The 12,972-nt window shown below is 42.0% G+C and overlaps 1 protein-coding gene across 3 annotated transcripts in view; it reads right to left on the bottom strand.

The window, feature by feature from the left end:
- The window catches only part of SHROOM3 (shroom family member 3), a 331,713-nt gene that overhangs the window by 117,619 nt on the left and 201,122 nt on the right, over nt 1-12,972 (bottom strand). Inside the window, exon 1 of one of the 3 annotated variants that reach the window (XM_070372539.1) lies at nt 9,362-9,477. The exons of the other annotated variants lie outside the window; for them this stretch is intronic. Within the exon in view, the coding sequence (XP_070228640.1) occupies nt 9,362-9,441 (80 nt within the window). The 5' untranslated portion in view covers nt 9,442-9,477. Of the gene's footprint in view, nt 1-9,361; nt 9,478-12,972 lie in introns of those variants that run through there. 3 annotated transcript variants of the gene reach the window in all.

The following is a 12,972-nucleotide window of genomic DNA, read 5'->3' as shown; positions in this document are numbered from 1 at the left end:
CCTGCCTTTTGTGACAACATGGATGGACCTTGAGGGAATTATGCCAAATGAAATAAGTAAGGCAGAGAAAAACAAATACTATATAATTATATAATCTCATTTATAAGTGAAATTAAAAAAAAAAACAAAAACCTCATAGATACAGAGAACAGATTGGTGATTGCTACACACAGGGAATAGGGGGTCTGGGATGAGTAAAATGGGTGAAGGTAGTCAAAAGGTACAAAATCATAAATATAAAATAATTAAGTGCTGGAGATGTGATATACTGCATAGTGACTTAGTTAACAATACTGGATTGTGTATTGGAAAGTTGCTAAGAGAAAAATAAAATTTAAAAGTTCTCATCACAAGAAGGGAGAAGGCAATGGCACCCCACTCCAGTACTGTTGCCTGGAAAATCCCATGGACGGAGGAGCCTGGTGGGCTGCAGTCCATGGGGTCGCTAAGAGTCGGACACGACTGAGCGACTTCACTTTCACTTTCCACTTTCATGCATTGGAGAAGGAAATGGCAACCCACTCCAGTGTTCTTGCCTGGAGAATCCCAGGGATGGGGGAGCCTGGTGGGCTGCTGTCTATGGGGTCGCACAGAGTTGGACATGACTGAAGCGACTTAGCAGCAGCAGCACAAAAAAAGAATTGTATCAATGTGTGGTGATGAATGTCAGCTAAACTTATCGTGATCATTTCACAAGATATACATACATCAAATTATTATGTTGTACACCTAAAACTAATACAATGTTATATGTCTATTATATTTAAGTTTTTTAAAATGCTCACTTTTAACTCAGGATTTATTTTATGTCAGATGAGGAATCAACTGACAATTAATCTTATATATACACTACTTTTTATTATTATCATTTTAATATATTTATGGATCATTTTATCTAATTTGCAAGAAAAGATAATTTATCTTTCATGACATTATCTTATATTTATGTAATACATTTTTCCCAAGAAGTTCAAAGGATTTTTCCCAAAACTTCTCACTGGTTTTGATTGAAGCCCCAGGATCTGGGCAAAAGGCTGATTTCCATTGCCCTAGTTTTCATTAAATTTCATTTTGCTTTCTCTTGGTATTTGATGAGAGAAGCAGCCCTTTGATTTGGGGATCTTTTTAAAATTGACTTTGTTCTATTTTAATCCCAACTGCTCCAGGCATCATTAGCTCATCTTAATAGAAGTTTCAATTTCCTTTTATCCCTTTGAGTTTGGATTCCAATGTCCTCAAAGCAGCACCTTTTAATTGGCCTGGAAAAGGTCACCGTTTCAAGGAAAGGAAGCCATATCACACATTTTACAGAGTCAATGAGGGTCTCTGAGATCAGACAGGGATGGTTGCAGAGGGGGGATTCACCCTCCAGCAAATGTTTAGGTGGCATGTGATTACCTCCTAAACATTTTCAATGTAATGTTCCATATAATTACATATACCCGCTCTTATTTCAACACATTCCCTGCTACAATTAATTGGCCTTTATTTAAAATTCATTTGTCTTTAAGATTTTGTTCTCCTTTTTTAGTTTAGCCAGTGGCTAAGGGGCAGTGTTAATTTGGACAGTGGTTTTTCCTTATATGTAATAACTTTCAGTGACACTCTCCTATACAGACACCCCAGTCATATGCTTTTTAGAAAATGATACAAGGACACCTAATGTATTCTCCTAATAAAAGGGCATCTAATGTATCAGATCAGATCAGATCAGTTGCTCAGTCGTGTCCGACTCTGTATAGATCTGATGTATTCTCTGCCTTCAGGAACTCCCTACCACATGTTGTCTTGTATATTCTAGCAGTAATTTCTCCAAAGTCTAAAGTGTAATCAAATCTTACATATACATGGACACAGTTTACCATCAAAGAAAGTTTTTGAGGGAAGCCTCCCTGATTACTTTACTTTCTTCTAGTGTTACAAAAGCTAATCTGGATCTAGAGTGGGTACCTAAATCCTGCAGTGGAGGAGGAGGTAGTAAACCTTTCAAGGATCTGAAAGAATTCAGAAACTTGACTCCATCGGGGCAGCAGTAAGGAAGGGAGGAGGAGAGCTGCTGAAAAAAATCCTAGTCTTTAAGGGGCTAGCCTTCCACTTCAAAGACTCACTGATGTAAAGAAATACTCTACAATATTTCATCTCTTTAATTATCAAGACACTCTTAAGAACCCTCAATATTTGGTACCTTAGGAGTCATTACTCAGACACTTATGAAAATTAAGCATTATTTTTTCCACACAATTCCTATCTTACAGATGGATCATGGATACATATTATGGAAAAGTAGTATATTAGAAGGATAATAGAATACACAATACACCTACAATACATCTAAATATCTAGGTCCACAGGTTTCTTTTTTCTATATTATTAAAAAAATAAATTGATAAAGTGATTTTTTTAAAACAAACTTTCCAGAATAAAGTTCCTTAGTGTCCCCTTCTTTTGAAGAGTTGGGTGGAATTCTAAGTTGAGTGAACCTAATAGAAGTAGACCATCAAGAACAAGACAAAAAACTGTCCTCATCTAGTTTGCACTGAAGCACTGTGCTCTGCTACATTCACCCACAAAAGAGAGTGACGTGGACATTTGGGAACACAGTCAAGGAAGAGAGACCTTAACAGCCTAGATCTCTGGATCATGACATGGAAATAACAGGTGAAGGAATTCAGTTCAGATCAGTTCAGTCGCTCAGTCGTATCCCACTCTTTGCGACCACATGAACCGCAGCACGCCAGGCCTCCCTGTCCATCCCGGAGTCCACCCAAACCCACGTCCATTCAGTCAGTGATGCCATCCAACTATCTTATCCTCTGTCGTCCCCTTCTCCTCCTGCCCTCAATCTTCCCCAGCATCAGGGCCTTTTCAAATGAGTCAGCTCTTTGCATCAGGTGGCCAAAGTATTGGAGTTTCAGCTTCAACATCAGTCCTTCCAATGAACACCCAGGACTGATCTCCTTTAGGATGGACTGGTTGGATCTCCTTGCAGTCCAAGGGACTCTCAAGAGTCTTCTCCAGCACCACAGTTCTAAAGCATCAATTCTTCGGCACTCAGCTTTCTTTATAGTCCAACTCTCACATCCATACATGACCAGTGGAAAAACCATAGTATTGACTAGACGGACCTTTGTTGACAAAGTAATGTCTCTGCTTTTTAATATGCTGTCTAGGTTGATCATAACTAAAGACTAACTAACCTAGAAAAGATTTGGCAGAAAAATGTTAAATGTCCTCAAAAGGTCAGAAGATGGTGAAATGGAAAAACCATTCAATATCTTCTATTTGGTTCAAGAAGAATGAAAGGACTGAAGTTATGATGGAATTAGTATAAAGAAGAATACCACTGTAATTTGAAGTGGTCTGAAAATGAAATCGTGTGCTTTGGTACTTAGGGGTTCACTTTCCCAGACAGTGTTCAAGTACAGGCTGGCACACCACTCTAGTGAGCTGCTGTAAAATGCGTGTGACAAGAAACTGAACCGCCTGCATTTTCAGTTTGCTTCTAACCCTCAAGTTCTATGAAAACGTCTGCCTTGGGGAAGATTATTTGATGCAACAAAATTAGGTACAGCCAAATAATTCAAATACTAACGGTTTCAGGGATCCAGGATGTAGGATTTGTGTAGGCTTTCCTACCACAAAGCTGGAGTTATTTTGTTCCATTAAAATAGATTGAATGTTAAACCAGTCTACTTGTGCGTGTGTGCTAAGTTGCTTCAGTCAAGTCCGACTCTGTGCAACTCTATGGATCATAGTCCACTAGGCTCCTCTGTCCCTTGGATTCTCCAGGCAAGAATACTGGAGTGGGTTGCCATGTCCTACTCCAGGGGATCTTCTCTACCCAGGGACTGAACTCCCATCTCTTATGTCTCCTGCGTTGGTAGGTGGGTTCTTTACCCCTAGTGCCACCTGGGAAGCCCGTACTTGACTTAGATAAGACAAAGCAAAACAACAAAGTCCTCTTAAGGATGCTCCACCGAGACTGTTTATCTACACTCATCTACTTATATTGGCTCTTCTGAAATGTCTGTGTGGGTTCTGTTGGGAGGAGGGATGCGGGCTTTATGCAGCCGTCATGTCACTCAGCTGGGATGTGGAGAAGGCTCCTCCACTCCCCAGAAGAGCCTTCAGCAGCTCCTCCCTGAGGGCCTCCATCAGTAGGGGAGGAACTAAATGAGGTTTGAGCCCTGAGAAGCATCATCTGACTGTTGAGAGGCAGTGGGTCAAACCCAGACCACCTAGTGACCTACAGGGAGGGGATGAAGAGAGAAACAGCAGAAAGGGAGGTGTTTCTTCAACAACTCTCTCTTCGTGCTGGTTATTTGTGAAGTGTTAGTCACTCAGTAGTGTCCGACTTTTGCGACCCCATGGGCTGTAGCCTGCCAGGGTCCTCTGTCCATGGGATTCTCCAGGTGAGAATACTGGAGTGGGTAGCCATTTCCCTTCTCCAGGGGATATTCCCAACCCGGGGATCAAACCCAGGCCTTCTGTATTGCAGGCAGATGTTTTACCATCCGAGCCACCACTTCACAGGTATTTGTGAAGAGCATCATAAAGAGAAGAATTAGAGCTCATCTTTACTAACTGTTACTCCACAATAGACCTCCACATGATGCTACAGAGACCACTTCATATTAATCCATTTAGGTAAAAGACTTGTAAAAGAGATAAAGAGATGGTGTGTTGCTAAAATACACTTAAAGAGCCAGGGTTCAAGTTCTGACTTTCTACTTTCTAATCTTGAGCAAGTAAATTGCTTAACCTCTCCAGGTCTCAGTTTCCTTGTCTATAAAATGGGACTAGGAACAGTGGCTCGCTCTCCCTGAGTACTAGATAAACGATAGCTCCTGTTACATTCACAGAAACAGAAAATTGAGTCCCTCCTGAACTTGCCTCTCCTTGAGTCCTGTCCAAGACACAAAAGGAACAATAGAGGCATTGAGCTAAGAATCTAGGTCACATCAGACTGTGGCTTTGCTGATTGGAAAAGAACATGAACCCAGACTGGGGCGTGCTGAAAGGGAAAGTGAATCCTATACAACTTTTAAAGGAAAATAAAATGAAACTGTATTTTCTGACATGGAGAGGTGTCCAAAATTATTAAATGAAAATGCATGTTAGAGAACAATGTGATCATCTATTGGAAAAAAGGATTAATATTAACATACATAATATTATGTATGTTAACATACATATGGTAACACATCAACATCTATAAAAGAGAAGAGCTGGAGAAATTTCCACCCAACAATGGATAATGATTTGAGGAGCAGTTTAGGATTACATGGGACATTCACTCTATATCTGTTATCTGCTGTATCTGTTTATAAAGAACATTATTTATTTTTAAATTAGGAAAATCAATGTTTAAAAAGAAAAAGCACACTATCCTATTACAGATTTTACACTGTACAGTATACTGATCACCTTCCACTGGGACAGGTAATTATAATGAGATAAACAAGTCCAGGAAATGCTTCTCTATTCTTTCAAAATGACAACACAATGCATTTTAGAACCTCTTTCATCACACCATGAGTCCACCCATGAGCCTGTTAAGTAGGTATCTGTGGTTAACACTGTGGGCTGTGCTGCCTTCCATCCTGGTTTGAATCCTGGCTCTCTGTCTTCGTAACTGTAGGACCTTGGGCAAGTTCCTTAATCACTGTGCCTCAGTAACTTGACCTGTTAAATGGGCCAACTGTAGTACTTCAATGGGGTATTGTAGGTATGAACTGAGATACTCTAGGAAGCACTAAATAAAGAGTTTGGCTGTCATTATTTAATTCCTCATTTAGAGAAAATTGTGGATTCAATGATACCTTTATCTCAAACAAAACAGCAAACTTCCCAGAATCCTGATATTCATCCCCAGTGGTGCCTCTGTAAGACTGGGATTTTATCACTTAATTCATAGAATGTTGCTGTTATCTTCCCATGTAGGCTTCTTACCCCAACATATCTTTCCTAGAACTGATGGATTCAGCTCTTTTGAGCTTTCCTGCTATCTCTTACGGTTTGGCTTAAATGGCTTCAGTAGCTTCCCACTGTTGAAAGCTTAAATGTCAAACATCTTCATCTGTCCCTTCATACACTGGCTTCATCCTACCTTACATATATATATTTTTTCTTTTTTTAGATTCTTTTCCATTATAGATCATTATAAGATATTGGGTATAATTTCCTGTGTTATACAGTTGGTCCTTGCTGTTTACCTATTTTGTAGATGTTAGTGTGTATCCAAATACCAAGTGTTAATTCCAAATTCCTAATTTATCTCTCCACCTCACATCATACCTTTCTTATCTGTGACACAGTATTTCTAACACAAACCCTCTGCTTCAGCCACACTGTTCCCTGAGAACCATAAGAGCACCCCTGATTCTGAGCTTTTGCCACAGGTCATTGTCTACCCCCTCACCTGTTAACCACCTCAGCTCAAGATTCCAGCCAGTAATACTAGATTCAAGAAAGCTGGCCTCTCACATCCACGGTTACCTCTATCTTGAAATCTTAGAGCATCTGACATCCTGGTCCACTCTCACTGGAAACTCAATTATAGTCACTGAGGGAGGTATCAGATGTAAATTCAACAAGCGTTTATGGATCAGACTTTGGGAATTGAGAGATGAAGAACACAAAGTCCCTATCCTCACTGAGCCCGTGTTCTGTTAGAGAAGATAGAATGTAAGCAAATGGTCGTGTGGCCAGGAGTGGCCACATGCTTTGTCAGAGGCATATGCAAGGAACAACGGCGGCCCGAAGACCGTAGTAGTACTGTTAGTTGCTCAGTCATGTCTGACTCTTTGTGACCCCATGGATTGCAGCCTGCCAAGCTTCTCCTGTCCATGGAATTTTCCAGGCAAGAATACTGGAAAGGGTTGCCATTCCCAAAGACAAGAGACAACCACAGAAGAATGAATCAACATTAAGGGCTTCTCTTTCTCTCTCCCAACCAGATTTGTCCTTCCTCTGATCAAAAGCACAGAGCTGGATCTGAAATGTGTTAAGATCCTGTCCTACTTAAGGTCCCCAAATGACAGGCTCTGACTGGTTTCTCCTCTCTGGTACCAGCCTCTCCCTGGAGTATATTTCCACCTTCCCTGCTACTCAGTTCACCCCTGTCTGCCTATTTGTTTGTTTAAAATGTGAACCAACTGGTCAAGTACAGTAATCTAATTCTGCATTTGGTCTGAGGCCAACGCATTGAGGGCATTCAATAAATAATGGTGCTCGGTGTGCATTTCCTAGATCCTGGCTATGTAGGTCTGAGACGGCACTGGGATCCCAGGTGGCCAGCTTGAGAGAGGTGGTGGATGAAGGGTGGTAGGAGTCTGGAGGCCACGAAGGCAAATGTGTTCGGATTGTCTGACACAGAGATTATACACCTGTAGGGCTTGCCGAAGTGAAACCTACACATGCAAATATTATTCTACTGAGTCGGTTAGGGTGTGACCTTCTTCCTGACATCATTTTCCCAGATTCAATCTGGGTAAAAGTACATCAAGGCCTTACTCCCTATGAGCACACAGACCAGTGTTTACTTGTCTTCATTAAGGGAATTCTCTTTCCTGTGAGTGGGTGGTTCTGGGAGGGGCAAGGCAGGATTATCTGGGCAGTCCCAAAGGAGGAAGAGCATGAAGAAGACAGAAAATCCTCAGAATAGAATTTCCTTGACAATGTAGGTCCACCTAACCATCAATCCATTCATTCTTCTTATCTATCTACCAAGAGATTGGTGGTGAAGCTATAAAGATGAATGACATAAGTCCTCCTGGTTCAAGGGAGACACTCAAGAAAAATTTATGGAATTAATGATTTAAGAATATGCATTAGTTTTACTTTGATTACCATTTCCTACTGGAGAACATTCTGTACTTTCTGTATGCCACATGTTATCAGCCCATAGTTAACAGAGGCATCACAGCCTGTGTAAAAAGGATCTTCCAGCATATCCCCTACATTCCTGAATTTAGATCCCAAATTGCCTTATTTTTAATGTTCTTCCCTATGTCTTCTCCCAATCTCCATTTATGATTCTACTGACTGATCTACTGTTTGGCTTCTCCAGGCTTCTGAATGATAATTCAAATACTGATTGCTTTCAGGCTACACTGGTTCCAACTTCGCCTCGAGCTCTCCCTTCTAAGCCCAATTGTCTCAGACAGCAGGGGGCTGGAGAGAAGTCAAGGGAGTTGGCTCCATGTTCTAGCTAGATCACCTGGCTGGAGGGCAATCTGGCTTGTCTGGCTGCATCTCCCATTCCCCATCTGTAGAATGGTGATGAGGCCAACTGGCCCAGGGATCGAGCAAGGGTTGGTGAGCACATAACTGGAAGGGATGATGTATCCAAGAACAAAGCAACATCATGAGGTGAAATTCTGATTTTATGGTTCATCAATACCAAGTCTCATACTGTTTCTGGCTTTTCTGCTTCTGTGATTTTTGGCACGTGACTTCTAAGGAAGACGTCCGGATAACGAGCACAACTCGTCTTCTCAAGCACAGACTCCTATATATAGAATGGACTTGGCACAAATCGGAACACCCGGGTGTAGCTGGCTGCTAATCAAACACCGCCAGCAGGTGAACAAGAACAGCACCTGGTTTGGAGAAGCACTTCTGAGGTGGGAGAACATTTTCTAAAGTGTCACTCAGAGCTGGATTCAATTAAACTACAAGTTTGAAAAGAACTCATGCTACAAAATGAGAAATCCCTCTTGATGCTTAAAGATGCAGAATCTCAGCAGAGTACAGCTACCACAAAAAGAAAGACAAAAACCACACACACACATAAAGACACCAGTGAATTATTTTGTTTCCCTTGCAGAGTATACAAAACAAATTCTTTGATCATGAAATGTGGAAGTCCCTTTAAAAGAAAACTCCCTTTTCTATCTGATTGTAATATCTGGCAGCCGACAAATATGTTAGTCATGTACACAAAAGAACAGCTAAAATCCAAAACAAATACTGCTCTCATAAGTGGAATAACAATCGGCAAAAATCAATGTCCAGTAGAGTATGGACAACTGTAGTTGTTCCTCTATTGCAATGTTTAAGCTTAAGAAGGAACAAGCAGCTATTTCTATTAAAAAAAAAGAAAAAGAAATTTTCCAGAAATAGAATTCTTCTCGAAGAAAGGCCATTTAACCTAAAATCATCCCCCAGGTTGCTGGAAGATGCATTCAACACCCATGTTGGTCTTGTGTGCCACGCAATACTTTCAATTTACCTAATGGAATAAGTAAGAGTACTTTCTGCTGTATTACTGCCTTCACATTCGCCACCTCTCCCCAGAAGCCCTCACGGAGGAAAGTTGACTAATAGGAAACAGAGGCCAAGGGCTGCCCTCACTTACGGATTTTGCCGCCTTCTCGAGTTTTGGGTCCCAAGCCTGGGGAACATCAGAGCCAGGCAGCCGCCCTTGCTTAGCACCATATCCGAAACAAGCCAGCAACAAGATTGGGATGGGAGAGGAGGACAGCCCAGAGGGAAGAGGAAGAGGCTCTTACTCACCATCCACTCAGAGCTGGCACTGGTTCTAAAAACAACAGCACTCCCCCACACAGGGGCACCTCCCCGCCGCCTTGCCTCAGCTCCCATTTGCAGTAACAGGCTGTGCTGCGGGCAAGAAAGGAAGAGAGCTGGACGAGGGGAGATGGCCAACAGGTGGGAAACAAACCAGAGACCCCAAGCACATCTCAGAGAAATATTCGTTTCCTTGGGGGCGCGGCGATTCTAGGGGCTTTTCAACAAAATGTAAACCCCTCCAGAGCAGGGACCGGGGAGTTATACACGGATTGATCAGGTACTCAGTACAGGGCTATGGGCTTCTGCTTAGCTATAACCAGAACCTCCTGCCAAAGGTGGGAGCAGTTCTTTGAGACCCAAGTTATGGAGGTTTCTGAGACCCCCCCCCCTCCCTCAAAAACCTGGCTTCTGGCTGCTTCAAGGGTTGTTGTTGTTTAGCTGTTGTGTCCTACCTCTTTGAGATCCCAAGGACTGTAACCCACCAGGCTCCTCTGTGCATGGGGGTTTTTCAGGCAAGAATACTGGAGTGGGTTGCCATTTCCTTCTCCAGGGGATCTTCTCAGATCAAGGATTGAACCCGCATTTCCTGCATTGGTAGGCAGATACTTTACCACTGAGCCACCTGGAAAGCCCTGCTTCTAGGGTACTGCCTTATTCTTATTCACTCTCTTCCCCTAAAGCCCATTCCAGTTTCTGTAGAGACAAGGGTTCCTAGGTTCATAGAGTTCTGGGTTGTCTGTGTCACTCATGACCTAAAACCCCTCTCTCCTCAAGAGGTCAGTTTGAGGATTGGCAAAAGCTATAAAATTTTCAGAAGTAGTAAATATACCATCTCTCTTGATCTGATCCATGGGGACTCATTCCTACAATCAGACTGCAGGGGAAGAAGATCTGAAGGGATCATTTCATTTCTACCTTTTTTAATTTCCTTAAAAAATTTTTTCAGTCATGTCACCTTATTTCCTCAAGGTAATTTTCAAGTTTTGCAAGTGAAGACTCAAGAAAATGAGACAGGATGGTCTTCACAAACGACTCATGGTATTTAAAGTATTGAACCTACCTGGCCTGATCCCATCGCATGATAGACAATTAACCTTCAACTTGATCCCTTGAAAGAATATTTTGACTAAAAGAATTTTTAATTTCTTTAACACTTTCGCCCACAGTATGAAAGCAATCCAAGCACTAAATATAACTAGTGGCCCAGCAATCCAACCACTCTCTCTTTTTAGGAGTAAATGGAGCATGCAATATCAGACAATTCATTTCTGAAGTTTCTATGCATTTAGTGCTATAAAAAAAACTAGGATCGACAAAAATAGAGCTTGAAGTCTCTCGTTGACTCACCTAACAGGCTTGGCAAAAGCTTTCTCTGACGTTCCCAAGAAGACAACTTCTTAGGTGTCCAGGTCCCAGTCACTCCACCCAACCTCCAATCCCAATTCAGGCTACGGGGTGTTGCCTAGTTCCCCTGGGCTATCCAGATGCCACTCATTGCAGAGATTCAGAGTCATTAAATCCTGCCAGACTTGACCTGGAGACCTGGGAGGGGAAAGGCATTAGAAGAGGCACTGAACCCAGAACCTTGCATACTCCTTTCAAGACTCAACAACACACACTGACTTAGCAAGGTTCCTCCAGTTCCTGGCTTTGATTCATCATCCCCAGGCTTCATAATGAGGGTGTCTCCCCAGCACAATTGAAAGAGTTTTGCCTCACTTCCAATCAAGGACTTCCCACAACCTCTAAAGTTTGGAATCATCCTAGAAAACATAGGTTCATCATTTGGGGCAGAATTTCTGCCTTCATAGTTGTTTCTCCTTTATCAAATCTCTCATTGGCCAGTGGAGTAAGTGACTGTGAGGTTGCATCAGCTTCTAAAGCCCTATCCTTCTTCTTAAACTAACATCAACCTCTGTAGAGGCCACATGGAGAAAGGAAACACTGAATTTCACACAAGAAAGGCAGAGAAGGAGGACTTTCCTGGTGGCCCAGTGGATAAGAATCTGCCTGCCAACACAGGGTACACAAGTTCGATCCCTGGTCCAGATAGAGTCTATATGCCTCGGGGTAACTACGCCCATGCACCACAACTACTGAACCCACATGTCACAACTACTGCAGTCCGTGCACCTAGAGCCTGGGCTCCACAACAAGGGAAGCCGCAGCAATGAGAAGCCCATGCACTGCAACCAGAGAGTGGCTCGTACTCCTCACAGCTAGAGAGCAAAAGGCCCAACAGTCAAAAATAAAAATTAAAAAAAGTACTTTTAAAAAGAGGGAGAGAAGGAGCCTGAGTTATTCAGAGTGGTCTCTTTCTTGAGATGTTTCCTTCCCCTAAACATAATGATACTTCTCTTGTCCTCATTTTTGCTACCAAGGTCCCATTCCTGATTACATTACCAGGATGAGGCCAAGACCTCAAACTTTGTTTTCATTAGACCTAGAAAAACATGCACCACCGAGAGGCCTTCTCTATCAGTGCAAGTGCTGGGGTTCAACCCTTCCAGGGACATTTTTCCATGACATAGGATGAAGTGAAAGTTGCTCAGTCATGTCCGACTCTTTGCGACCCCATGGACTGTTCAGTCCATGGAATTCTCTAGGCCAGAATACTGGAGTGGGTAGCTTTTCCCTTCTCCAGGCAATCTTCCCAACCCAGGGATGGAACCCAGGTTTCCCACATTGCAGGCAGATGCTTTACCAGCTGAGCCACAAGGGAAGCCCATTCAGAAAAGATGCCCATTCAGAAAAGCACTGTCATATCTTCTTTCTTGTGAAAACTATTGGTTACTTAAATAAAACTGTATGTTATACAGAACTATCTTTTTCCCCATTCAGGAGTGAATACAAATACTACAATTCTAGGGAAATTATAGGCAAATGGGATTGCTAGGCAGATTAGGAAAAGTGACTTTAAATTAGTAGTAATTTCAAGGATGAAGTAAAAGCCTGCTTTTGAGTCTCTACCTATACTTTCTGTGAAAATAACTACACAGGATGTCCATTAAATACTTACTAACTTGTTTCCCCTTGGGTTCCTAATGGTCAGAGTATTTGTTAAACAACAAATGAACTTGCCCTTAAAAATCAAAATTAAACACTGTATATCCATACTTTCCTTTTGGAAAGCTTTTGGTATTTTTTGACCTGACGGCTAGTAAATGCGATGGTTGATGGATTGGTTGCTTTTATTACCTTCCAGACAGACTCTTATTTTAGGTGTGGTCAAAGTGAAAATATGAGGAGTAATAAGCTCATAGGAGTAGTCCTTATCCTGTAAATTAGAACAGCCTAGCAGTCATTGGAAGTGCCCAAGACTGGAATTGTTGTTTTAATCTGAAAATGACAACACAGAACACAGCCAACAGGCATGCAGCACTTTATCATGGGTGATGCAGCTTTAATTGGTATGTAGAAGGCATACCTATGGAATTA

The sequence above is a fragment of the Bos mutus genome, chromosome 6, assembly GCF_027580195.1.
Source record: "Bos mutus isolate GX-2022 chromosome 6, NWIPB_WYAK_1.1, whole genome shotgun sequence".
NCBI lineage: Eukaryota > Metazoa > Chordata > Mammalia > Artiodactyla > Bovidae > Bos > Bos mutus.
This window is presented reverse-complemented; position numbering and strand designations above follow the sequence as displayed.